The sequence below is a fragment of the Peromyscus californicus genome, unplaced genomic scaffold (assembly GCF_007827085.1).
Source record: "Peromyscus californicus insignis strain IS unplaced genomic scaffold, ASM782708v3 Scaffold_6__1_contigs__length_162567912, whole genome shotgun sequence".
Classification (NCBI taxonomy): Eukaryota; Metazoa; Chordata; class Mammalia; order Rodentia; family Cricetidae; genus Peromyscus; species Peromyscus californicus.
The window spans coordinates 21,186,373-21,207,228 of record NW_026294584.1 but is presented as its reverse complement, the minus strand read 5'-3'; the positions used below and the strand labels follow the sequence as shown (position 1 = coordinate 21,207,228).

Here is a 20,856-nt window from a genome sequence, read left to right as displayed (position 1 = left end):
TGTTTTGACTTTCAGAGATTTCTCATGTTGGGGAAGTGAGTTGGGAAATACTGTTGAAGGAGAGCTGTACTGTGTGGGGAGGTTGAGGCTGGCGTCAAGCCAGTGGCTCTTCGCATCCACCCATTGTTATTTTCTGGATAGTTTTAAAAGTATGCTATTTTTGTTATTTTTATAGTTTTTCTTTTCTTTTTTCTTTTTGATTTTTTTTTTGATACAGCATTTCTCCGTGTAGTCTTGACTGCCCTGGAACTCTCTCTCTGTAGACCAGGCTGGCGCCTTGAACTCATAGAGATCCCTGCCTTTGCCTCCTGAGTGCTGGATTAAAGGCATGTGCTGCTGCCACTACCATCCAGTTTATAGTTTTAAAGATATTTTAGATTTGTTGTTTTTCTCATCACTGTCATTAAATACCTAGCTAAAGCAGCTTGAGGGAGGGAGGAACTACCTCAACTCAGGGTTCAAAGGAATCTAGCCCATCCTGGGGAAGGTATGATGTGGGGGGGTGCTCTTGGCTGTCAAGGTGGGGGCTTGTCAGGAATCAAACACCTGACAGGAAGAAGGCCCAGGCAATAAACTTCTGCTCCCCCTGACACTTCCTCCAACTAGACACCCCTCACCCCCAAAAAGCTCCACCACTAACTGGGACCAAGTCTTCAAGCATGCAGCTTGTGGGAGAAATTTTGTATTCAAACAATAATATACGCATTCCTGAGATTCTGAATTCAGGGGCCTAAAAAGTTCTTTTTGCTCTTGAATGCTCCTTTCATTTTTTTTCAAAAATATTTTAGTTATGTGTATGTGTGTGCGTCTGCATATGGGTATGTACATGTGAGTGCAAATACCCAGGCTTCGAGAACCACTGATCTGAAGGAAGCCACCAGTAGAGATCTGATGTCTCACTCACCGAGACTCTCAGTTATCAGTTGAGGAGCCCCTTAAGGTCTTTGTAGAGGCTGGGGATCTGAGGATGCCCCCAGGGAGGTCCAACCAGGTGTCACATCTTCAGAGCCTCCTGAGAGGAGTGACCCAATTTTATCTCCCTCCTTTTTCTTCCTCTGCCTCCTAACACAGGCTCTCCTCCATCTCAAGGTGGTCTCAGGCACACTTGCTGGGTGATGAAAAGGGTCTTGAACTCCCCCGCATCTCCCGACTCTCGCTCCCAAGGCTGGGACTGCCATACCCAGCTATGTTGGATTTTTTTATTTGTCCCTACTGCCATCTGTCACACCTACTAACTATTTTGAGAGCACAGCTATGTGCCTCTGCAACTTGTGGAAGTAATGAGCCTGGTACTGTGGCTTGATTCCAGTGTAAGCAAGCTGACTGAAAAAAATACTCATGTGAGTAGGAATCTTCCCCTGCCGTTGGCAACTCTGATGCCTGTTAGAATGAGAGAGTTTATTTGTTCTGAACGACACCTTTCTGGTTCTTCCTGTTATATTTTCGTTCCCTTTATGAAAAAGCTAGTTCCTAAAGTTGTGTTATTATATTACTATTTTCTTAAAATTTTTTTAACCTAGTTTGGGTATGTTTTACGAATGCTATTGGTGAGCTAGTCACATGGGTATAACTAGTATTTATCTTGTTAAAGTGTATTGTATATTTCGTGACTCTCAGATTTTACCATTTCAAAGCATGGACTTGAAATTTCCATTCTAAGTTAATCCTAGTAGACCTTTCCCAGTGTATGGGAGCAACAGCCATGCAGCTCGTTGCTTCTGTTTCTCTTAAGTTTGGAACAGTTGTAACATGTGATCTGACTGAGTACAAAATTCTCTATTGTGCTGATTTAAATATCAAATGATATTTCATAGTCACTTGCAAAGAACTCCTTTCTTAGATTTGGAAATGCATTACATCATTTATGTAAAACATAGTACAATTTTTGTTGTAATGTTAGACTGTATTACACTTCAGTCTTTCAGTACAGACGATAAAGAATAAGATAATGATAAGTAATCATGACATCAAGTAATTAAATGAATGGTACTTTGCTTGTACATATTTACATTTACATGTTATTATGTAAGAGGCACACACCCAAATGTGTGTATGTACATAGGTGAGCCATCTGGAAACTATCTTAAGTTTGACAAGTCTTCTGAAGCCCAAGAATAAGCTAGGTTTAAAACCTCCAGGCTTTTTGATTATAACTAAAGCATGCATACTGATCAGCTGTCCTGTGTTGACTTAAAAAAGAAGACAGCTCCGTTTCTCTGGCTGACTTTTCCCAGCACATATCTTCTTGGGTATTAGATTTGTCACCAGGGAGACTTATCTATCTCAGTGCACCTTCAGGTCATTGTAGGTCTCAGTGCGACTTTATGTGGTCGTCAGAGAGATTGCTCCTGCTTTGCAGTGGATGACTTGGGGTGTGAGTAGAAGCCAAAATGGAAATTCCAAATAGCCACCGAGTGTTTGCTGAGTGGGCAGTAGATGGGGTGAGTACACATGAAGCCAGGAGGCTGGTGCTAAGTTTGAAGAAATGATCTCCTGGTTCCATGGTTCTTTATGCTTAAGAATGGTACAGATATCAATGGGTCTCAGTCTCAGGCAAATTCCTGCGTGAGATCGTTCACCACTTACCACACCTGCGGCTTTGGGTCTCTTTTCAAGAGTAGCTTTATGTAGGCTAGGAGAACAGAGGTGATAATTGACGTTTGGTTGGGGCTTTGGTGAGTGTTTTCAAGAACCCTGACTTCCCTTTTTCTTTCCTACTTCTCCCTTCTAAATTATGAAGTAGGTTACTCGTTACTTAGACACATGATCATGGTAGAATATAAAAGCTTTTGGATAAGTAATACAAAAGTGATAATAGATGGCATTTATTGAGTGCTTTAAACTTAGGGCCTTGTTGGTACTTAGCACTTTCCTTGCAATTATCCACCATTTCTCATGGATAGACGAGGAAATGAGACCAGTCAGAGAACCCAGGCCAGCCAGTGAGTTAAGAGGGCAGGCCTGCACTCTGTGGAAGGCCAGTCTGACACTAACATTTTCTTTTTCACTGTTTGTAATGACTCTTTCTCTGTCCCGCCAGCCAGCTCCCAAATAATGACATGGAGATTTCTTATGAATTATAAAAGCTTGGCCTATAGCTTAGGCTTGTTTCTAACTAGTTCTTATAAGTTAAATTAACCCATTTCTGTTAATCTATGCCCTGCTTCATGGCTCATGGCTGTTACCTCTCCTCCTGCATGTCCTACTGCCTCTGTGTCTGGCTGGCGACTCTACCTTTCTTCTTCCCAGAGTCTTCTCTCTGCCCGAAAGTCCTGCCTATATCTCCCACCTAGCTATTGACAGTTTAGCTTTTTATTACACCAATCACAGCAACATCTTCACACATTGTAGACATATCCCACAACTACTGGTTGGTTTATCTGACAAAGTGTCATACTATGTAACCTGGCTTAGTCTCAAGCTCTAGATCCTTCTGGCGCAGTCTATGAAGTGAAGTTGTAGGTTTACAGGTATGTACCACCATGCGAGGACCTAGCCTTACCAGGCAGACTGCATTTACAGTGCTGATCTTCATCCTTGTGCTGTATATTTCCTGTAAGCTGGGTTACAGTGAAGCTGCTTGTAGTGTGGAGGATAGGAGACTTGAGACTGAGAAAACACAAACACAAGGGGGGAAATGGCTTTTCATCTGACTTAGGGAAAGGAAGTACACAACTTTTTTCTGAATCTTGATTTCCCTGTTTGGAAAATGGGGACAATAATGTGTCCTGACTTTCAGACTCTCTGTGAGGACCCAGCCGTGCTTTGTAAACTACAGGGTACCTTCTTGGGGGCACAACTTCAAAGCATTGGCCCCTGGAGGGATTGTTTTTCTTTTTGTTCTGCTATGCTGAGACCCTGGATGGGTTACAATGTAAAGAGTGCTTTTTCTCTCAAACAGGTCCAGTTCTGACTAGGAGCATTGCATGATTTATGTTTGGGGATCAGGAAATTATGGTGCCATGGGGATTCAGGCCAGGGAGGTGCATTCTGGCTAGCACTGCCCAGTATTGTTCATACAAAGTGCATAGTATAGTGAACTAAGCAGACGTGCAAGCATGCATCCAGACAGAGCAAGCATAGTTCATTGTGTAGAAAGTTTCTTTGCCCTTTAAAGGGAAAAATGCTAGAAACTTAGGCCAGCATACTACGCACAGTCCCCCTTCTCATGCCTAGTAAATAGCCCATCGTGGGTATAGGATTTTTCACCATGGGGGGACGAATGGCTCTGCTCTGGAAGTGGAGGTAGAGGGGGCTTTGGTGATGCTTTTCTAGGAGTGTTCATTCCAGTTCCACCTTTCCACTAACAGGGCCTCCTCTTCTAAAACCTGGAGGTCAGCAGCATCATTAATCATGACTGGGTTGGTTAGTGGTCAGCAGCATCATTAATCATGCCTGGGTTGGTTAGCAGTCTTATTTTCCCTCTGTTATTGAACAGCAAAGGACACCAGCTAATTCTGGGTGTAAGACACTGATAGTGTCAGGTATTCAGCTAAAGTGGAAAGAGTATCAGTGTTAGCATGGTGACCATCCAGCTGCTTTCAGAGAGACTACCTCCCATTCCAGTGACTCGTTAGTAAATTTATTCCTGACAGTGTTGGGCCAAGGAGCTCTGGTAGTTCCATATGGAGAGACAGAAAAGCCATTGTCTAAAGATCTCAGAAGAGCCTTTGCAAGCACACAGAAGGGATTTAGAACAATTTGCATAAATCTCCTCATGGATAGGGACATGGTTCCAGTGTTGGGGTGGTTCCAGGGGCCCTGCCTTGGTTGTATCATGGGGTGACACTCTGCTTGCTGAGAACTGCGTCTTATGACCACTGTTGCCAACAGGACTGGGTGATGGGACACTGAATAAGCCCACTGTTTGGTTCTGCATAAGGGTTCTTTTGTGTTGGCCTGGGGCAGTCATGTTCAAGTTTGTCTTGCTTTTTTCCTAGTGATGTTTTTGGACTTTGTGGCCTGGAGAATTAAGCACAACACCTATTCTGAGCTAATCTGTCAAATTTTACTGGTGGAAGGTAACCACGGTCCCTTGAGTTTCTAGAATGTGAAGAATAATAGTCACACCTTTGGAGACTTATGATTTATTAAGGCTAGGGAGAGGTGGAGAAGTTCCTTGGCCTGTCTAGGTCGGTGGGTGTACGTGCTGTTCATGGAGGAGCTGTGGGAAGCAGTTCCCTTTGGGTCCTTAATATGATTTACAAGTTCACTGACTTTTAAGAAATGAGCTCCTATGCAGGATTGGCAGACAGGTTGTACTTAATATTTAGATATTCCTATGTGAGAAGGCATGAGTTACCCTTGGGTGTGGTTTAGAAATGCCAGGTGTTCACTAATCTGTTTCAACTTTTTTTCCCCTTTTATACATTGAACACTAGATATTAAGGGCTTTCTGGTTTCTCATAGAGAGTGTTATCATTTTAGAAGCCACATGGAGTCCACATTAAAATCTGGGGACTAGTTTACACACTGGAGCAATTTGGTACTTTATGTACAAAAATGAAATCTACTAATTTCTAGCCCAAAGTTTATTTTCCCTCCTGCTAGCTTGATTTCTCAGCTTTGTTCTAATAACATAAACATTTTTGTGTTTATTTATAGGTGGCTTTAACCAAGAGAGCAGATCCAGCTGAGCTTAGACCAATATTTTTGAAGGTCAGTATAAAGGAATCTATTTTGTTTCTTGTTTGGTTTGTGTTCTATAACTTTAGACGATTATTTCAAACAGCTCTTTATTTCATTGTTGAAAATTTAAAAACATTCCTCAACGTATCTTAGTATAGGATTTATGAAAGGGATCCTTTATAATTCTATTTAAAAAAAATATATGGAAACCATGTAGGTGAATTCTGGTGATGGGGATATGGCTTATATTTTAATTTCTTTCATGTCATACAGTTCAACTGAAAAAGTACTTGGAGGGTTGAGTCTTGTGACTCATTACCTATTGAGGGCTGGATCTCTGAAGGTCCATAGCAATGACTTTTTTCCTAGGAAGTTTCAGGTTCTGTGTCAGCATCCTGATAATTCTCCATTGTGCCGAGAGGATCGTCCTCCCTCCCCAGGGTAGAGGAAGCCCATTTTGTTTTGATTATTGCCATCTTCAGTGTATCGACACTGGATAGTCGTTGACACTGGGGTGCCGCAGATACCCTAAGAACTTAGTTCCTGTACTCCCCCCCACTGTAGTTCTGGACAATAAATGGTCAGTGCACCAAAAGTCTTCCTTGGGTCTCAAATCTTTTTTTTTGTTGCTCAACATAGTCAAAAAAGAAAATGCCTGTTTTGTAAAGACACTAAAAAAAAAAAAAAAATATGAGGGCCTTCTCTAAACACTGAAGGACAACAGGTGCAAATCAAAGTGTGCCAGGTGTGTGGAGGGAACACCATGACTTCAGAGGTCCATTTTAGGTAATGGTTAGAGAATGGTTGGGATGTTGGTACTGGGCTTGCAACATACCTTGCTAAGATATTTCAGTTCACGTTGAAGGCTGTTTTTGGGGAAAGTGCTAGCCAAGGTTTTATCTGGATGCAAAGAGGCACCAAAGCAAAAATCAGAAACTTGATGTGCACTGACTATGATACAGAAAAGTGTTGATTACATGGGACTCACTTTCTTTATGAAAAATGTGTTCATATTTTTTTTTAAAAAAGGAGGACTTGAATTGTGGCATAGTCTAAGAATACTTGCCTACCATGCATGAGGCCCCAGCTATAACCCTCAGTGCTGAGGAATGGAGAAGCAATAAGGAGCTTGAGCACGGACAGGGTATTTGAGGTTAAGAATTGTTATTTATTTAGCTGGGCAATGGTGGTGCACGCCTTTAATACCAGCACTCAGGAGGCAGAGGCAGGCAGATCTCTGTGAGTTTGAGAACCTCATCTACAAAGCAAGTTCTAGGACACCCAGTTCTATATAATAGAGACTCTGTCTCAAAAACCAACAGAAGTGCTGTCTTTTTGAGATGAGATTGAAGCATCTATAGATGACAGTGTAATAGTAGAGACCACTTTAAAATCTCACTTTGGGTGGGAGACAGAGATGGGTGGTATTGTGAAAAAACTTGAAATTAGGAAATGGAATATTAGCCTTATTGCACTCTTATTTCTTTACTTTGTATGTTTGAATGCTTTCATAATGAAAATTAGAAAAAAATATATTCAATAAATTAACTGGTATGCACTGCCAAGCACCTGACATGCTTAGATTGACTCAGTAAATGCTTGAAATTAAATGATGCAAATACAGGGAGAATGGGCTGAAGAGATAGCTCAGTGGTTAAGGTTGGGAGTGCTTCCTGCCCCTTCGGAGCACCCAGGTTCAGTTCCCAGCACCCATACCAGGCAGCTCAAAACTGCGTATAACTAGTTCCAGGCCATCTGACATTCTCTGGAAATTGAGGGCCCTTGCATGAATGTGGCGCACATAAACTCATATAGGCACACAGACATGTACACAAAAAATAATAATTAAAGCAAACAAGAAAGCAAATGCGGGAAACACAAAGACCCCAAAAGAAAAATTAAACGTAAACATTTTCAGAGGAAGAAAGAAGGTTGAGTTTGTAAGGATGTTTGGTATTTATACACATCTTGTACACACCGCCACACCAGCACTTGCTCTCTCTCTTCCCCCACCCCTTTAAATTTGTTTCTAGCTGAGAAGGGCCAGTATAGAATGTTGTCAGGAAGAAATGGTTCCCCGGTGATGGAATTTTTGATATTCATGTCTTCTTCCTTAAGTTAATGCCCGGGGACTGGAGCATTGGCTCCACTTGGCCCAAGGAAATCCAAGGGAGGGTTGGAGCTCTGTGCAGGTCCCTGAACAGCCACGGGTGACGTTTCTATGTAGATGGGCCTCAAGGCTGGGGTTAGAATCCTTGGCACTAGATAGGAGACTACGTGATTTTTGAGTGAGGGTTTTTTTATGGTTTAGAGTCTGAGATGATGCGGGGGAGGAGGTGGATCCATGAAGAAAACCGAATCAGCAGTTTGGAGAAGGGATTTTGGATCTGGCACAGGGTCTTGGTGACCTCACCAGGCCTGGATAGTGTGGGACCAACACAAATCCACCTTGGCTCAGCATGCGGAGGAGCTCTTGTTTACTGTCTGGTGTAGATGGTGGTTGCGGTAAAAGGATCAAAGGAGAAAGAGGTGCCATGGAGGCTGCCAGGCTGGACCTGTAGGGATGAGCAGTCAGCATCCTGCAAGCCCGTTTATTGTGTTGTTTTCCTCCTCATGAGTTTTTCTGACTTGATTTTCTCTCTAATAAGAGCTCTGTGGGAAATGTCTCTGCCGTCTCTCTGGCGAACTAGGCAGAAAGGAAGGATTCTGCTGTAGTAGGGAGGGATGGAAAGGCACCTCATCTGAGCCTTGGATATTAGGTGTCTGGGCTGTGGGGGAGTTGGCAGCCCTGGAAATGAGAGCGAGCCGTGGAGCTGAGCAGGTAGGGAAAGGAAGCTGGCTCCAGAGGACTGAGGTGGACACCCTTCTGGCTTTTTACTGTATGTTTTTGAGAAGAGTGAAACTCTGTCTCATCCACCCACCCTGTATCCCATCCACCGACCCTGCTTTGAGGTTGTCTATTAGATGTTGGGCGCCTGGTAAGGATACGTAAATCATGATTCCTATCCTTAAATATTTCACTGTGTGTAGATAAGAAAACAGCCAACATATGGTTGATAAGTATGATACAGCATTAATTTGTAGGGAGATTATGTGAGGCAATTACATCTTTCTTTGGAGGGTCATCAAAAGTGTAGAAAGGGGGTTTGAACTGGACTTGAAAAGGAATAGGTGTTTATCAGATAGACAAGGGTATGAAATTTGTTCCAGACAGAAAGTAGCATGAACAACCATATCTTTATTGATCCAGTTTGGGGGAAAGGTTAGAAAATGGTTGGAATATTGGTACTTGGTTTGTAATATGCTGGGGTAAAACACTCACTTTGCAGGCTCGTCTTGGGGAAAGTGGTAGCCAAGGTTTTATCTGCATGTGGAAGATGAACTCCGGACGGTCAATTTTGGGTTTAATCTCAATGCCATGAAGACTTTCTACGTAGCGTGTTTGCTGTAGCTTCATGTTAATTGAAAGAGATTTGTGATTGAAATCAAGTGCTATGACATCCTCAGTGGGGTGAGCAAAAGAGGAACACACCAATGATGGTCTCACAGAAGCTCAGATTTAGTGCAGACTTACAGGCACGAGCAGGTAAAGAGACTGAGTAAGCAGACTCCAAGAGTTCAGTTGTGTGGAGCGGAGATGCTTTGGGGAGAGCATGAGGAGGTGGAGAAGAGGACCGTGTGGAGGCCTGGAGACAGACGATTTGGGAGAGAACTTCTCCAGGTTGAACTTGTTTACTCTGCACTTTTTGAATTTTTATTTTTGAGCTTCGACTGTCAGGGAGCATTACAGGGTGTGGGAGGCGGAAGCGTTGCAGGTGGGTTTCACAGCAAGCCTGCAATGACAGTGAACAGGTGGAAGGCATTGGAAGTTTTCCGAGTAGTTCAAGCACCGGGAGGGTGGGCTTGAGGATGGGCTAGTTCGGTGACCGTGAGGTGGCCGACCTTGAGAATGATCCTTTTGGAAATCCCTGATGAAGTTTTTTTTTTTTTTTTTTTGGTTTTTCGAGACAGGGTTTCTCTGTGTAGCTTTGCGCCTTTCCTGGATCTCTCTCTGTAGACCAGGCTGGCCTCGAACTCACAAAGATCCACCTGCCTCTGCCTCCCAAGTGCTGGAATTAAAGGCGTGCGCCACCACCGCCCGGCTTCTGATGAAGTTCTTGGTTGCAGGAGCAGTGGGCAATGAGCTAGCTAGTCAGGGATACTTTGAAGGAATATTTGATGAAACTGATTGCCTGTTTGTTTGTTTGTTTGTTTGTTTGTTTGTTTGGAGACAGGGTCTCTGTACATTGCCTTGGCTGTCCTGGGACTCACTCTGTAGACCAGGCTAACCTTGAACTTGCAAAGCTAAGTAAGTGCCTCCTAAGTGTTGGGATTAAAGGCATGGGCCACCACGTGCAGCCTGTGCCATCCTTTATAGTGGAGGGGGCTGGCTATATGAATGTCCTCATTGCAAAGACACCAGTCACAGAACAGGGGGAGCTCCAGAGTGTGGAAAGGAGGAGAGGTGTCATCTGCAGAAATAGGAGCCTAGAGTGATTACATTTCTGATATTTCCAATGAAGAAAATACATAAAGAAAACTGACTTTGGATCTCAGCATAGACACAGGTCTCTCTCTCTCTCTCTCTCTCTCTCTCTCCCCCCTCCCTCCTTTTCTCTCCTTTTCTCCCTCTTTCAGTTATTTTCCTTAACAGGAGAGGAAAAAATACTACCTTGTATAGTCCCCCCCCAAAAAAAAACATATAACAAGATATAGCCTTTAAGTCTAGCCGCTTCTCTGTAAGCTTTGAAACTATGACATTCCTAACTATGGATGTTGTATGGTACTTCATCTAGTCATTCTCTATAACATCTGTTCAGTTGCTATCTCTCATTCGCTATCACAGCAACGCTGTAATGAATAGGGCTTGCCCCGCCCACCCCGTTTTAGGATGCTGCGTGGTGAACTCTGCCTCATGCCTTCTAAGGAAGCAGGCTGCCATTTGTGCTCTCTTGTCTTTGCATTTTGAGTTGGAATGTAGCAGTATATATTCCCACATTTATGTTAGCAATTTAGACTATTATTAAAATGAAAAGCTTTAGGATGCTTGAATGTTAACTTTTTATTGTGACAATTTCAAACAGAAATAGAATTATAAAGCAAATACCTGCATGATTAGCCCTTAATTTAAATGAATATTTGTCATATTAGTACAATTTCACACATACTTTACTAACTTATTTCTTTGTTTGGCATTTATTATAATTCACCTGGGGTGCTGTAATACACATCTTCAGTTAATACGCACAGTTTCCTTTTTACATTGTGGACCCAATTAAAAAAAGAAAACAATGATTCCTGATAACAGACAATATCGAACACCAGTATTAGTATGGTCTGTTTTGTTTTATTCCATCCTTAGAACCGGGGATCAAGGTACAGACTGGCAGGTGACAGGACCTGGTGTGCATAGGGAATCTCTGGCTGAGCGAAGGTCAAGGAGAATTTGCCTTTCAGCCCCAGGATGTGAGTGACTCCTGGCAGACACATGGTGAGGGTTCTGACCCAGGTCATCACTCACAGGCTTTTATTAAATGGCTAGTGGGGAGCAGGCCAGATAGGACTCCTGTCCTTGTGGAGCGGGTACTATGGGGACAGGTTCCTTTCAGAGTCCTTTTGCTACTCTCCTCGTTCAGTGTGGTGTTAACAGAAACACAAAATCACTTAAAGAATTATAAAAGCCTTCCTGAGCATGTATTTCATCATCTTAAAACCTCCCTCAAAAACCTGGAAGAGAGGGAAGCTTCAGGTCACTTAGACATTCCCAGAGAGATATGAATGGTATTCTAGACATGAGGCAACTGTAAGAAAGAATCTCTTCCTCTGACAGTGACCCCTGTTCCTTGCCTCAAGGACAACCAGGCCGTCTTTGCCAGAACCCCTGGTACATGCTTTTTACCATGGTTGGCCTATATCCGTGAGTCCAAGAGACAACCTTTGACTTATTTACTGAACCCCAAAATGACTCATCCTTGTTTGGTGGATGAGCTTGTTTTAAACTTAATAAAACTATATTTTGTATCCAAATTGCATGCCATCCTATTTAAGAGATGATCTCTTTGTCACCTCTAAACAAACGAGGCCAATAAAAATACTTGGTGAAGCCGGGCGGTGGTGGCGCACGCCTTTAATCCCAGCACTCGGGAGGCAGAGCCAGGTGGATCTCTGTGAGTTCGAGGCCAGCCTGGACTACCAAGTGAGTTCCAGGAAAGGCGCAAAGCTACACAGAGAAACCATGTCTCGAAAAAAAAACAAAACAAAACAAAACAAAAAAATACTTGGTGAGAATGTGGACTATTGAGGTCTGAGTCTGGTGCACAGATAATAAGCAACGTCTCCATGGTTATTTAGAGCGTGAGTGTGCCTGTGGCACCAGCACCCAGAGTTCCTTGCTCCCTGTGCTGGCCACTCCCCACAGCCCAAAGGCAGCTGGTTGACTTCTCCCGTGGCATCTTAGTTCTGTTCATGATCTCATTCCATGATAAGGAGTAGCCATGCAGTCTGCATTCTGTCTGTCTCTGTTACTTCTTCCACAGCAGGGGGTGGAGCCACAGGCCTCAGACATCACAGGTTAATGCTCTTCCACCGAGCTCTACTCCCAACCCTGCTTTATGTAGATACATCTGTGTTGTCTCGGGTGGGTGGAGTTAGTTTATTCTCATTACTATGTTGTATTTTATTGTGTGACTGACTATGACAGTCAATTATGTTTCCAGCTGTTTGGTGACATCTGGGCCTTTTTTTTAATAGCATTTTTTTTCTTTTTTTTTTTTTTTTTTTTGGTTTTTCGAGACAGGGTTTTTCTGTGTAGCTTTATGCCTTTCCTGGAACTCGCTCTGTAGACCTGGCTGGCCTCGAACTCACAGAGATCCGTCTGCCTCTGCCTCCCAAGTGCTGGGATTAAAGGCGTGGGCCACCACCGCCCGGGTTTTATAGCATTTTTGACATAAATCAGGTTGCTGCGAATACCTCAACTTTTTGGTGTTATAACTCATCCATTTTGTTGGAGATTTCCCTATGATTGAAATTGCTGTCTATGGTATGTGTGTTAGGCACAGTTACAGAAGACATTGCCCAGCAGTTTTCTAAAATGGTTGGTCAGTTTATTTATTTTTAGATATATCTACTTAAGAAAACATTTATTCATTCTTCTGTGCGCTGGTGTTTTGCTTGCATCTATATCTATGTGAGGGTGCCAGATTCCCCAAACTGGAGTTACAGACAGTTGTGAGCTGCCATGTGGGTTCTGGAACTTGAACCCGGATCCTCTGGAAGAGCAGCCAGTGCTCTTAACGACTGGGCCATCTCTCCAGTACCATCAGTTTATTCTTACACAACTAGTATGTGGGAGTTTTCTCCATTTTTGCCAACCTTCATTATCCTTCATTATCTTGTGAGTGAGTAGTGTAGTTCACTGCAGTTTAATTGTGCATTTTCAGTGAAAAATGTTTTTAGGGTCCACAGCTTGACAATGATTCCAAAGGTCATTTGGGGGAAAATTCAAAGGCTAATCATCAGGCCAAGAAAAGCTCTAGGAGAAAAGTAATACAACGTTCTGAGCCTCTCATTCATTCGAAAAGTATTTCTTAAACACATTTCACTGCCAGGCAGCAGTCTGGGAATTTGAGGGAACAATGAGAACACAGCCCCAAAGCCCTGTCTTGACAGAGCCCTTCCCGCAGTTGGAGCAAGAGTCACTGCTATCTTGTGAGGACAGACAGACAGGTCGACAAGAAAGGGTGGCCTTGGACTGTCTCCCACTGATCGGAACTGCCAGGCCATCCTGCGTTCTTGGTGTTGTGCCTGGCAATTCCACGGTGCACGCTGGCCCCAGGAAGCCATTCCAGCCTGTCAGAATTGAAGTTGCAGCCGGGGTCTGCTTCTCTGTGTTTCCTCTGGTGACCATATGATAATTTAGTAGTGAAAAACCTGCATCCTAGAGAGTGGGTAGGGGAGAGACTTGGTTTGTGGGTCTGGAGCAACCAATAGATTGAGCGGCAGAAGCTGCAGTTGGGATATCCTCATGTCAGACCACACGCAGAAACAAAGCCCTGATATGCTGAAACCCAAAGGTAAATACAGATCTGCTCAAAAGCCAGGAGAGAATGAAACTGTGTTGGTATTTGGTCTTGAGATGAGAAAGGACTAGCTTTTTAAGGTCAGAAAAGTAACAGAGGGATTTGCAAAGGGGGAAAAAGAGCCCTGTAGACTCAATTACATAAAAATGTCAACCTGGAAAAGTATTTGAAACAAATGTGACCCTGCAAGGGGCCGAGAGCGTGTTCCCGCACCGTTGGTGGCAGTATGGATTGGTACAATCGTTTCCGGAGACCAGAGCGATAATAAGTGCCAGCCGCCTGAAAGTTCCCGTCCTTTAACTCAGCAATTTCTTTTCTCATGGACTCTAGTTTTTGAAAATAGTCAGGAATTTGTACGAATGTTATATAAAAGAATAGCTATCTTAGGTTTTCTTACAAAATAACCCAAACTGGAAATAATCTAAATGTGGGCCAGCAGGAGAAAAGTTAAGTTGTGTTTTGAAGTAAATTAATCACTGTCCTAGAGAAACCTTGGTATAACCACACTGCAGGATTGCTGTCATTAGCAGTGACATACGCCTTCTGTTTCAAGCTTGTTTGTCCTCATTTAGGAAAAAAAATCACAATCACTTCTTTCTTCTGTAGATTCCCACTCCCCCCAAAGTGAAGTGAATGTCGCCGAAGGATGGTGGCGTCCCTCGCTGTCTCTTTTTGTACTGTACTTAGAAAATAGTATTCTACCGCTTCCCATGGCCTTCCCTAGGCAGTGGCCAGGACTGGGTAGCTGCTGGCGCAAGAAAGTCCTTGTTACATCCTTGACTTGGTGCTATACCAGCAGCAGATGTCACTCAGTGAAGCAGAGCATTAAAGAAAAGAATTAAAAAATAATCATTTATTTAATTTTATGTGCATTGGTGTGAAGGTGTCAGACCCCCTGGAACTGGAGTTATAGACAGGTGTGAGCTGCCATGTGGGTGCTGGGAATTGAACCGGGGTCCTCCAGAAGAACAGCCAGTGCTTTTAACTGCTGAGCCGTCTCTCCAGCCCCAAGAAAAGAATTTTTAAAATAGCCAAAACAGGGACCCGTGAAGTGGCTCAGCAGGTCATGCCACTAACCCTGGTAACCTGAGTTCCACTCCCAGGCCCCACATGGTGGAAAGGAGACATCTGCAAGTCGCCCTCTGGTCTTCTCATGGGCGCCATGGCATGTGCATATACATATATGCATACATACGTACATAAATGTAATAATAAAACAGCCAAACCAAAAATGTGCTTATTATGTTCTGGGCATTGTTTATAATGTATTTCATTATTATCTCATTTGTTTCACACGTCAGCCAAATGGAGCGGGTAGTATTATTATACTCATTTTGCAGAGGAAGCATCAGAGCCCAGGAAACTTATTTAGCTGTCAAGACTTTCAGATGGTAGCAGGCGCAGCCCCACATTGCAGGACTGCAAAGTCTGCTATTGCACCTCTTTACGTTCTGCCCCTCCTCACCCTGGCTGCTGGTGTGGTTCTAATCACCTAGTAAGCCCTGTTCTCAGGTATCTTGTCTTCCTCTTCCTTTGCTCTTTTATCTTGGGAATCAGAAGATCTGCTTCTGCCCCACAAGGATGCCATATCCTCATGTTTATTCTCAGCATTTCCCGAAACATGGGTGTCCCCAGGAACGAGACACAGCCAAGTCCCCCTTGCCTAAGCTGGACCGAGTCCTAGAAGACCACCATGGAGGAGAATCCGGTGCCAGCAAGTCCCTGTGTAATGTTGAGTAAGAGACATTAAGGAGGGCAGCAGTTTAAACCTGCGTCCAGTGTCATGGAAGATGCTGTGTGGCTCCAGGGTAGTGTTTCAGTTCAGTTTGTAATCTTTTCTCAGACTGTGGGCCTCCCTGAGTTTTGTTGGAAGATGAACCTGGGACTGTTAGAATTTGAGTGAGTTATTTGAGCAGTCTAGGACTCAGGAATTGGGAAAACCCCAAGCCATCTGGGACTCCATGAAGAGGGTGGCAGGAGAAACTTCTATAAAGTGCTTATGCGAGCAAAATAAAGAAAATATATCTGACCAGCTAAAGTAGAAAGGCGGGGTTGGAAGTCCCTGGTTAGAAGTCTGATGGCTCCAGGCTGGCTAAGCTTCCGTTTTGTTTCGGTGTTGGCACTGAGGTGGGGCTTGGTTTCCTTATATAGGGATGCAAGGTGTAGGAGCTGCCTTTCACAACAGCCTCCCTGGAAAGAGTATTTAATACTTCACAACTGATCCCACTTTAGAAAGGACATGTCATTAAGTGCACATGCCTGGAACCCCGGCCCTTGGGAGATTAAGACAGGGAGATCTTGAGTTTGAGACTACCTGGGCTTCATAGCGAGACGCTGTAGGGCATTATTTCATGTTTGCTAGTAGCTTTCCCTCTCCCCAAGTCATGACAATTTAAATTGTTATCATACATTGCCAGATGTCCCCGAGTGCAGGGGTGGGGATGGGGGACACTGTGTGAGCTACTGATCAGCATAAAATTTGACTGTTTAAAATCTTTCTTTGAAGTGGTGGATGATAACTGCCTTTTGAAGATGGTATTAACCGATGTGATTTTATCTTTTGAATGTTTGTGGCCTTTTCAGTATTGAGCGCATGACTATATACTTTTAAAATCAGATATATTGGATAATGTTTCTTTCCCCTTACCCTCCTTTTTTTTTTTTTTTAAACAGTATGCGAGCATTGAAAAAAACGGTGAATTTTTTATGTCTCCCAATGACTTTGTCACTCGGTATTTGAATATTTTTGGAGAAAGCCAGCCCAACCCAAAGACTGTGGAACTTTTAAGTGGTGTGGTGGATCAAACCAAAGATGGGTATGTGTACTTCTAATTCTCTTCCTAAGTCTTCTCTTCAAGACAGCTTTCTTTTGCTTACTAATAAAGAACTCACTAAATGTATGCATCCTATCTAGCTCCAAAAATGTTTTTCTATCTACTAATCCATTATTTTAGAAATGTTATTCTTAATATTCCTTCAAGAATCATTTCAGAGTTGGTGATTGCATGTTTGGAAGATGTGTTTCTAGCTGCATGGGACTGTTGTAGCTGATGAGGTGGTGTGAACATACATGAGTGTATGTTTTATATTTCAAGGTTGCTATAAAATTATGAACTTCAACATGACTCTATGGACATAACTTCTATCATCTTTCCCTTTCTCCAAATTGTCTTTAAAATTTCACATGTGGTTAAATGGTATAGAAATGGGAGACAGAAAAATGTGATGACTCCAAGTCTCAGGGAAGCAAGCCTTTGCCTGGCAGAGTAGAGACTCCATTGTGTAGTCCTGAGCAGGCACTCGGTAGGATGCCTTCTGCCTTGTCCCCACCACCTTGTGTTTCCTCTGTGTCTTCTCTGGAATTGGTATATCTTGGCCTATTTGATGGAGGAACCTTGGGACTGGTGTAATTAAATATATTGAGATGGAAAAGTTACTTTGTGTTATCTGGGTGGACTGAAATTCCATCACAAGTGTCTCTGAAGATGGGGGCAGAGGGAGATTTGACACAAGGACCTGGTGTCATATGACTGCAGAGGCTGGTCTGAGTCCTGCATCCTTAACCAGGAGTGCCTGCAGCTACCCACACCTGCGTGAATCCAGGATGGAGTTGCTAGAGTTTCTGGAGAGAGGTCCTGTCTGGCCTTGCGGACACCTTGGTTTAGGACTTCTGGGTTGTCGAACTGTAATAGAATATATTACTGCTGTGTTCAGTCTTCCAATTTGTTGTACACACTCATTGCAGAATGGACCAATCTTCCTAGTTAACATATTTATCACACTATGTGCTTGTTTTGTTTTTGTGTTCAGAACATTTCAAACTCCCTTAGCAATTTTCAAGTATACATGTGTTTTTATTAAACGTAGCCCCACAGTGTCCAAGACTGTCTTTTGAAAATATTTGGTTCTCTGAACATAAGTCTCCTTAATACTTCCTCCTTCATGCCTGCCCGGTGTGATCACTATTCTACTCTCGGCTTTCATGGATTCTGATGTTTTAAGATTCTGCTTACAGGTGAGAACGTGTGCCATTTGTTTTCCATGCCTGGCTTATTTCACTTGATATTATATCTTCCAGGTTCATCCACATTGCCACATGTGACAGAGTTCCTTTTTCAAGGTTGAGTACTATTCCATTAGGTGTTTATAGTGCATTCTTAATTCACTCATCCATTGATAGATGCTTGAGTTGACATCCTCATCTTGCCTGTTTTGACTCCTATTGTAGTGAGCATGGGAGGACAGGCATTTCTTTAATCCATTGACCTTTACCTGTGTTGTAATCGACTGTAGCAGTTCTTTTCTGTGGGGAATTAGAAAGCCTGTAGTTGTAAAGAATTTTTGTTGGTCAATGACCAGTTTTTTTTTTTGTTTTTTGTTTTTTGTTTTTTTTTTTTTTTTTTTTTTTGGTTTTTCGAGACAGGGTTTCTCTGTGTAGCTTTGCGCCTTTCCTGGAACTCACTTGGTAGCCCAGGCTGGCCTCAAACTCACAGAGATCCGCCTGGCTCTGCCTCCCGAGTGCTGGGATTAAAGGCGTGCGCCACCACCGCCCGGCCAATGACCAGTTTTATCTATGAAAAACATCCCTTTCTTCGCCCAGTGATACCTTTTGGCTGACCCAGTGGTCGCTAAGCAGTGACTCCTGTTAGTAACTGCCTCCATCTAACCTGGGATTGGACTCGGCAGCAGAGTTAAATGCCTGTGGTCATCATGGCCTTGTCATTTTTTTTTTTTTAAACCGGAGCTGAGGACCGAACCCAGGGCCTATGAGCTTGCTAGGCAAGCACTCTACCACTGAGCTAAATCCTCAACCCAGGCCTTCTCATCTTAACATCTCCGGCTTGCTGAAGCTCACTTGTTTCTAAGCTAGAGATTCATGAGTTGCTGACTTGGTCAGCTTTGGGTGCTGGGAACATCTCCCCGGTGCTCTGTCTAGCAGCCGAGTGGTGGATCTGTTTGACACTCATGGTGTGTGGGAAGAGCATGTGTTCGCCATCTCAGAGATACTCTTTTCTTGTTTTGTTTTATAGTTGACGCTGCCCTCAAACTCAGCAATCGTCCTGCCTCAGACTCCCACACACTGAGATGACAGGAGTGTGTCATCAGACCCTGCCGAACTGTATTTCCCATCTTTCCTTCTTGAAGCATGACCAGTGGGCTGGCCTGGTGCTGGTGGTCCAGGTCTGGGCCAAGTGTTTTCAGATTTTTGGTTTCTTATTCAAGAAATTTAAACAAAAGCTCTCACAAAGATTGCAAAATAGTGAAGAAACTTTATTTAAAGCAAAGCAGTAAAAATAATCAGAATAACCAGATGGTGGTGGCACATGCCTTTAATTCCAGCACTGGAGAAGCAGAGGAAGCAGGTGGATCTCTGTAAGTTTGAGGCTAGCCTGGTCTACAGAGCAAGTTTCAGGACAGCCAGGAATGTTATACAGAGAAACCTTGTCTTGGACAACCCCCCCCCCAAAAAAAAAAAGATCAGAATATACTTCAAGAGAACAGCAGTCCTCAAGAATGTAGATACTCAAGGGCCCTGATTATTGTTTGAGTCTTCTTTTTATGGGGTTCAATAGGAGAAGGAACTGAGCTATTAAGGGGTGTTAGTGAGTGTGGCTTTCTGTTTTAATTGATGGATGGCTTCTGTTTTAATTGATGGATTATATCATATTTTTCTACTTTACATGTCCTCTTCTCATAATGCATCTGATTTTAATCATATGCATGTCCAATCATGCATAGGCATAAGATGGTAAATAGGGGATTCGAAAAGTTCACTTGAGGACAGAGTACTGCCTTACTGCTTATGCTCCCAAAACCAGTCTAGAGTGGATCAAACTTTCATTCTTTTATGTGGATACATTGGGAATATATTTGAATAGAAACTAAGGTTGGTTGTGTCTCGGGGAGAAGAAACTTACTCCCTTATCCTGAGAGGTGTATGACTACCCTGATGCAGGTAGGACTCTGAGGTTGTTAAGTGCATTTGTTAGATGAGGGGTGTGTGTGCACAGTAAACAAAGGAGAAGGAACTATCTGCCATGTCCACTATTAGAAGAGGAGGCTGTTAATAATTCAAATTAAGTAGAGGCCCTGAGTAACTAAACTGCTCCCTATGCTTCCTTGCCTCAGGTTGGTTTGGTTTGCTTTGGCTTTTGAGTCAGAGTTTTGCTAGCCCAGTTTGGTTGATATTTTTTATGTAGTTCAGCTTAGACCTTCTAATGATGGGCTTAATCAATGTGCAGAGTTAATCTGAGAAATACAAGCAAATACATGTGAACTGATATGAAAATAATTCTCTGCACTATCCCCATGGGCTCTAATTCCATCCTCAGAATCTTTAAAAATAGATTTTTAGATATAGTTTTATGTGTATGAGTGTTCTATCTGTGTTTATATATGTGTATCACATTCATGCTTGGTCATGGTGCCAAGAAGTCAGAAGCAGGCAACAGTTCTTGTGAATGTGTTAGGAATTGAATGGTAGACCTCTGCAAGAGTGTTGTTGATTGTTTACTCTTTTACTCTTTTGGGGGCATGCCACCCAGCTCCCAGATAAATCACACACAGAGGCTTATTCTTACTTATAAATGCCCGGCATTAGCTTGGCTTGTTTCTTGCCAATTTTTCTTAACTTAAATTAACCCATCTACTTTTTGCCTCTGGGCTTTTTCCTTTTCTTACTTCTGTATACCTTCATTCTTACTCCATGACTGCTTGTGTGGCTGTGTGGCTGGCCCCCAGCATCCTCCTCTCCTTGTTCTCTTGCTCTTTCTTCTTTTCCTCCCAGATTTCTCCAATTTATCCTCTCTGCCAGCCAGCCCTGCCTATCCTTTCTCCTGCCTTGCTATTGGCCTTTCAGCTCTTTATTAGACCATCAGGTGTTTTAGACAGGCAAAGTAACACAGCTTCACAGAGTTAAATAAATGCAACATAAAAGTATGCAACACATCTTTGCATCATTAAAACAAATGTTCCAGAGCATAAACAAATGTAGCACACCTTAAAATAATATTCCACAACACAAGAACAACCAGTACTCTTAAATGCTGAACAACTCTCCAGTCCCATCAGGGTCTTTCTGAGATAGATCCAGAGGATTATTTGTTGTAGC

At 43.0% G+C, this 20,856-nt stretch overlaps 1 protein-coding gene across 5 annotated transcripts in view; it reads left to right on the top strand.

The window, feature by feature from the left end:
* Window positions 1-20,856, top strand: part of Slc25a13 (solute carrier family 25 member 13) — a 182,742-nt gene that overhangs the window by 22,839 nt on the left and 139,047 nt on the right. For 3 of the 5 annotated variants that reach the window (XM_052720290.1, XM_052720289.1, XM_052720291.1), the window contains exons 2-3: window positions 5,605-5,658; window positions 16,419-16,561. In XM_052720290.1, coding sequence (XP_052576250.1) covers window positions 5,605-5,658; window positions 16,419-16,561 — 197 coding nt within the window. The remainder of the gene's footprint in view (window positions 1-5,604; window positions 5,659-16,418; window positions 16,562-20,856) is intronic. The other 2 variants (XM_052720292.1, XM_052720294.1) reach the window with 1 other exon arrangement.